We start from the raw sequence: 6,694 nt of genomic DNA, 5'->3' as shown, positions 1-6,694 counted from the left end.
TGTCATCTTCCTTAAAGTCTCAAAGCAATCAGCCCCCTTGTCCTCCCTTGTCCCGTCACAGGTCCTCTCTCCCTACCTGCCCTCACCATTTTGGACTGCAACCTTTCTTATTTTCTAACAGATCTATTTTTCACATTTCCTTCCTCTTCTAATAGCTCTCCTCTCACCCTCTCCTCTAGCTCGTCATACTCTGCCTTTAAAACATGCAAACATGTGCCTTATGGAAACAAAGACAACTTTTAATTTACCCTGCTTATTCTTCACAAATGTATAATGACTTCTTTTTATAGCCCAAATCCCAAAACTCTATACCCACCCACTGCATCCAACGCCTCATCATGAAGGTAGTGCTGGAGGACGGGGCAAAGAGAGACTGCACGCCACTCCTACTTCTCACACAAGTGAAGGTGGTGTTCCAGTTATCATTTGCTACCTTAAAGCAGCAGCCATTCTATTATATCTCACAATTTTATGGGTTAGGAACTTGGGCAGAGCTCCGCTGAGTGATTCTTCTGTTCTCCTGACACTGATGGAGATTACTTCGTTGTATGCAGCAGGCAGGTGGGCTTATTATCTAGAGGGTCCAAGACGGCTCTACTGTCAGGTCTAGCGCCTTGGTGGGGAGGGATGAATATGCCTACGTGGGGCTTCTCCTTAGAACAGCCTCAGAGAAGTTTGATTTCTTACTTAGTGGCCCAGGGCTCCAAGAGGAAGTGTTGTAACGAATAAGTCAGAAGCTATGCGGACTTTTATGATCCAGTCTCAGAAGCCACATAGCATCAGTTCTTATTCTATTGGTCAAAGCATTCACAAGCCTGCCTGGATGCAAGGGGAAGGCACATGGGCCCTCACTTTTGATAAGAGCAATGTCATGGCTTTGCAATTATGTTTTAAAAACACTACGGATAGAATCATTGAGAGAGAATCAGGAGTAGGGCTGGGGTGAGGGTTGGGGATTAACCAGTTGATAGCAGAGGTTCACTAGAGTTAGCAAGAAATAAAGCCCCCTCTTATACATTTTAGTCATACTGTAAAATGGGCACGCTCAACCTGCTTAGCCATCAGCCTCACCACTTAATAACTCCACTATAGTTGCACTATCTAAGATCACCAATACTATTAGAGCCAGATTCAATAGGCTTTTCTTTGTCCTCTTGACATTTCTTCTAAACTTGACACTGGTCAAGACCCAACGCTTCTTTAATCATATTCTTAAATGCCAGGCTCTATGACTGGGTGCTACTGTTTCTTGTCGTAAATCTACCTTTGGCAAGGCCATTTGTCCCAGACCATTACCCTGGGTCCCCCTGTGTGATTTGGCCCTTGACCCCTTTTCCTACTCCCCTTGTACTCACTCCCATGTAAAGTGCACCCCTTCATCACATCCATATTACTGACACCCGGATACTTCCCAGCTCTGATTTCTCTCTCTTAGCATGTATGCAGTTTCCTAAGGTAGCTCTCTGTTTAAATATCAACACTACTATCTTCAAATAATTGCAGGACTTTATAAGTTACTTTAATTTCTTACCTCTAAAATTACCTCCCCTTACCAACTGTCTCATACAATCAGTCAGTACCGTCACTGAGCTTGCTACCCATGTTCTTAAACTTAGAGTCATCTTTGAAAAATCTTTGACTGCACATCTAATCATTTATAAAGCTCTGTTGTCTATCAGATTAAATGTGACATTTATGTGAGAGCACTTTACAGTCTGTAAAGCACTACACAGGTGATTACATGAATCTACACTCAGAATAGATTTTCAGGGTTTGCTCCTCACTGGCTTCTACAGCCTCATCTCTTACCAACTTCTTGCCCTACTTCTCTCTTTGCTCCTCATCATCCAATTTCCCAACAGAAATGCACTCCTATACATGCACCTTGCTTTCCCCAACATCTTTGCCTTTCTGCATGCCACCTACTTGCCTCAGTTGCTCTTTGTTTCAACAAGTGTTTGCAAAGGAGAAAGCCTACTGACTCCTCCTTCTCCTATTTAGGCAGAGCCCACCCTAGAGTCAACATGGCCTTCCTCCTGCAAGCCGGGAAAGCCTGACCTCCCTCCAAAGCTCCTTAGGACTGGCTTCTTGCACAGTACACACAGTCTTTGCTTATAGAGGATTTGAAAATTATTCCTTAGGAGCTTCATGTCTTATTTCCTCCGCTCCTGGAGGAGGTGACTCTGGCTCCCACTGATTTTTTATTTGGGCTTAGTTCAGTGTTGGTACCAGCACCCCAAGATGGTTGAATAGGGATTCTGGTACTATCCAAAGGATCTTTGGCTTATTTGAGAGATTCTGGCAGCAGAGGCTTGACCTTTTCCCTTCTCCGCTTTCTTTCTCCTGTTTCCTATGATTTCCCATAACATTTCAAAAAGGTATTTTTTAAAAAAGTTTTCAAAAGAATGAACACTCAAATATTTGCACAAAGAAGTAGGAAAATCTCCTCCTCCCACAACAAACATATGTTAACAATGTTTAATTTATCGGTATAGGTTAGCAGTAGGATAGTTGGGTTATCCGTGGGTAGCTGGGATAGCTCTGGAACCACATTTTGCAGTGTGAAAAGGAAAACTGGAATAAAGGCGACTTTCCCAGGGTCACAGAGCGGAACCAGCCTAGCGACCTGCCCTGTCCTTTCCACTGCATCCCCTAAGAAATGTAATTGAAAGGACTAAGTGTAATTAAAAGGAGCAAAAGGAGATACCTTTTGTACAGTGCTTTAGCAATTTACTTTTGATATTTTCTTCTATACGTCAATGGTTTCATTTGACATCTTCCTTCAAAAAGTGATTCAACAAAACACTTCATTTCTTTTAAAAGTTCAGAGTGTTCCTAATTTTTTCCAGGTCTGAATTTGGTGGTTGGAAAGGAATTGGGAGGACGAGAAGTTAAAAGGAGAGGAAAGGGAAGCAGAGAAAGTTGCAAGGTGCCTGCAGGGCGCTTGGGAGTGGGGGGAGTGGGAGAGCGCCCCATTGCAGCTTTTTCCAGGATCACAGTGCGGCGATCGCGCTTGTTTCCCGGGGCCCCCACCTGTTCCCCGCCCCAGCCGAGGGTGAGCAGGCAAGGGTGACGGAGGTGCCTCACGTGCGGGGGCGCGGGTGACGACGCCGCGGTGCGCCCCTCCCCCTGGGGCGCCGCGCGCGGGGCGCAGAGAGCACGTGCTGGGCGAGGGCTCTCTCGGGGTGCAGGGCAGCTCCCCAGGCGCTGGGCGAGGATGGCGTGGGAGGGACCTGGCGCTCCAGGACACGCCTTTGCCAGGTCCCACGACCCGTGTTGTGTTCTGAGACCTCGCGTGGCTCCTCCCGGAGCGGCCGGCTACATAAGTCTCTGGGGCCCAACGGGTCCTCAGACACCCAGGAGAGAGGAGGCGACGCTGGGGGACTCAGCCCTATTCCCGCGCTCCCCCTGCGGCCGCCGCCTGGAGACCTCCGCCGCCCTCGCTGCAGTCCCAGAGGTCGGAGAGAGGCGGGTTTGCTGCTCGGCGGGACAGGCGTGAAGAGGGAGGGACAGGAACGTCCCCCTCGGGGCTGGAGCCTGCTCCCTCTGCACCGGCGCCTCGCCGGGCTCTCCAGTGAGGATGGTGGGCCCCACAGCCTCCGACGGGCACCCGACCGTGGGAGTGAAGATCTTCTCGGCGGGGGTGGCGGCCTGCGTGGCGGATGTGATCACCTTCCCGCTGGACACAGCCAAAGTCCGGCTACAGGTAGTGAGCCCGGTGGGGGTGACGACGGGCCTCAGGGCAGAGAGGGGACATCTGTTGTGTGTTCCTTCGAATCTCTGCTTTGGTTTAAACACCAGTTCTCAGTTAGGTAGGGCAGGTGATCACCTTAAAAAACAGTGTGGCCTTAGCCCAGGGCTGGTGCTTTCGAATGGGAAAATGGAACTTTTTCCGGGATTAGCTGAAGCACCAGAAGGGCCGTGGATGATGGGTTGACCATGACTACTGCGGAATCCTCCCCAAAGGTAGGGTGCTCTAAGTGTTCTAGGAGCTAAGAATATCAACCTCTCCTGAGTTTACAAATCACGTGCTTTTCCCTTTCTTCTTTCATTCTGCGGGGGCACCGTCCCATCCTACTGCCTTAGGGGTTCTGGAGAGGAAAGAGGGGCTGTTCAAATGTGCATTGCAGCCAGCCAGCCCCCTTTACATAGAAACATGTACATATAATACATATATGTATTGAAACACGGGAAATGGGGAAGATGCTGCTGAGAAGGGAAACTGAGAACAGGAACACAGTGGAAAAATCTTGGCTTAAGATTTCTCCATAAGGGACAGCCCGGTGCCAGGCTTGTTTTTTCCTCACCAGAGAGGCCCCCACTACTCAAGTTTCCCTTCCCTCTGACCTGCACCTTTCTCATTTCCAGGTCCAAGGCGAAGGCCAGACCTCCAGTGCCATTAGGTATAAGGGCGTCTTGGGAACGATCACCACTCTGGCAAAAACGGAAGGGCCAATGAAACTCTACAGTGGGCTGCCTGCCGGCCTTCAGAGACAGATCAGCTTCGCCTCTCTGAGGATTGGCCTCTATGATACCGTCCGGGAGTTCTTCTCCACAGGCAAGGAAAGTAAGCAATGAGTGTTTCTGAGAAGGGCAGAAAAGCCCTGAGCTCGGCTCTGTCCAAAAAATGTAACACACAGGGCAGTGGTCTTTATAACAAATTGGCAAAGAAAAGAAAAAAAAAAAAAAACAATATGTGAACTCTCCCCCTTCCCCAAATATTAGCTCCTTGCTCATACATAAGAAGAAAAAATGAGCAAAATCACTTCTTTAGATGAAGGTTTATACTTATAAAATCCCCCAGTCAGTCATGGAAGTTTTGAGCCTCATTTGGGTCTCCATCTGGAGAATGGGGATGGGCTACAGAATCATGTTTAAGTCAAAGTTCCCCAAACGGCAAAGTATATCAGAAACATCTATAGAGATTGTCGAAAGTCCAAATGAGGATTACCACGGTCCACTGAATCTGAATCCTCACGTCGGGGACAAGAGAATCTGTGATTTCACAAGCTCCCCTGATAATTTTGATATGCAACAAACTTTAAAACCCTTTAATTTGAAGAAAAGAAAGCCAGACTTTGTGCAGAGAGTTGAAAGGACAGGAAAAGACTTATTTTGAGAGGTTCCTCGTAAGGTCTCTGATGCTGGGAAAGACCGGACAAGAACAAGTGGATTTAAGCTGTAGTGAGTTTGTTTAGGGGAAGAAGAAAAGATAACTAATATTCCCTGAGTGCCAGTGTACTCTGAGCATCCCTGTCGGTTTAGCTAGCATTTCTTCGAGCACGTACTATGTCCCAGGCACTGTTCTAAGTGCTTCAGATACCTCATAACTGGAAAGGTATGAGTATTATTATCCTGCGTCAAATGGGGAAACTGAGCACAGAGCAGTTGCGTAACTTGCCCAAGGTCATATAGCTATTTAGGGGCAGAGCCAGAGTTCAAACCCAGGCAGTCTGGTCTTTGACTCCAGGTTCCCAACCCTGGTACTCTACTGTCCCCTCCATTTGGCATGAGATTCTGTACATCATTCAAACCACACAACAATGCCGTGAGTAGAAAGTGTTAGCTGAATATCAAAGAAGTTAAGTGACATGCACAAAATCACACAGCTGGTAAATATCGGAGGCACTTTCATGTGGAGCAGATGAGCCAGAGAGATGTGCTGATGGTAAAATGATCATGTTAAGTGACTACCACGGTAGATTCCATCACTTCTGCTGTGAGTAACCTTTGAATGCTATAACTTTATGGGATAATTTGTAAATATCGTTTATATAAACATATAAGTTAAACTTACCCACACAAGTACTTTGAAAGTGAAGATAAAGTCTGGATGTTTCTAGATCAATAGTGCATTGTCATATTTATAGATGTAGCAAGAGAAGAAACACAAAGGATGTAAAGCCGCCCATACAGGTGGTTTTCCTCACAGACTGACTGCTCTAACGGTTGCTGGGAAGCTTAGGCAGTATTCTATGTTATGCCTATGCAGTTCAGTTAGTAAGCGTGATTGAACTGCCAAGTTCCGGTAACTGTGCTAGATGCATAGATGACAGATGTGTCTATAGGCAGAGCTTACTATTAAGAGTACGGGGTGTGTGGGCAGAAGAAGTTAATAGACACTCTCTGTGTTTTAAGTACAGTCATGCTTTGCTTAATGATGGGGATGCATTCTGAGAAATGTGTTGCTAGGCGAATTAGTCATTGTGTGGACATCATAGAATGCACTTAGATAAACCTAGATGGTACAGCTTACTATGCATCCAGGCTATGCACTATAGCCTATTGCTCCTAGGCTACAAAGCTAGGAGCAAATAACACACTATATAGTGTGTTATTGGACCGAATACTGTAGGCAGCTGGGACACAATGGTAATTATTTGTGTATCTAAACAGAAAAAATAATGCATTGTGCTACGTCATTATGTTGGCTAGGATGTCATTAGGCGATAGGAAAAAGAAAGGCAGTAAGGAGCCAGATCACAGAAGGCCTGGTAGGCAATGCTAAGGAGTTTGGATTTTATCCTTGCAGCAGTGGGAAGTCATTGTAAAACTGTTCAGCAGGGGAGTGGCATAAACAATTTATATTCTCAAAAGATCACTTTGACAGCACTATAGAGTATATATAGAAAGAGGATAGGCATGTTTAATGATAGGAACAAGGGGTAAGTTACAAAGTGAGAAATGATCAGCG

At 46.5% G+C, this 6,694-nt stretch overlaps 1 protein-coding gene across 1 annotated transcript in view; it reads left to right on the top strand.

The window, feature by feature from the left end:
• Positions 1-3,505: 3,505 nt before the first annotated feature.
• Positions 3,506-6,694, top strand: part of UCP1 (uncoupling protein 1 (mitochondrial, proton carrier)) — a 9,092-nt gene continuing 5,903 nt past the window's right edge. Inside the window, exons 1-2 of the mRNA XM_012654795.1 lie at positions 3,506-3,706; positions 4,369-4,567. Of these exons, the coding sequence (XP_012510249.1) occupies positions 3,581-3,706; positions 4,369-4,567 (325 nt within the window). The 5' untranslated portion in view covers positions 3,506-3,580. The remainder of the gene's footprint in view (positions 3,707-4,368; positions 4,568-6,694) is intronic.

This window comes from Propithecus coquereli, unplaced genomic scaffold (assembly GCF_000956105.1).
Source record: "Propithecus coquereli isolate 6110/MARCELLA unplaced genomic scaffold, Pcoq_1.0 Scaffold112, whole genome shotgun sequence".
Lineage (NCBI taxonomy): Eukaryota > Metazoa > Chordata > Mammalia > Primates > Indriidae > Propithecus > Propithecus coquereli.
Note: the sequence above shows the minus strand (reverse complement) of the source record. Positions and strands in the feature narration are given on the sequence as shown.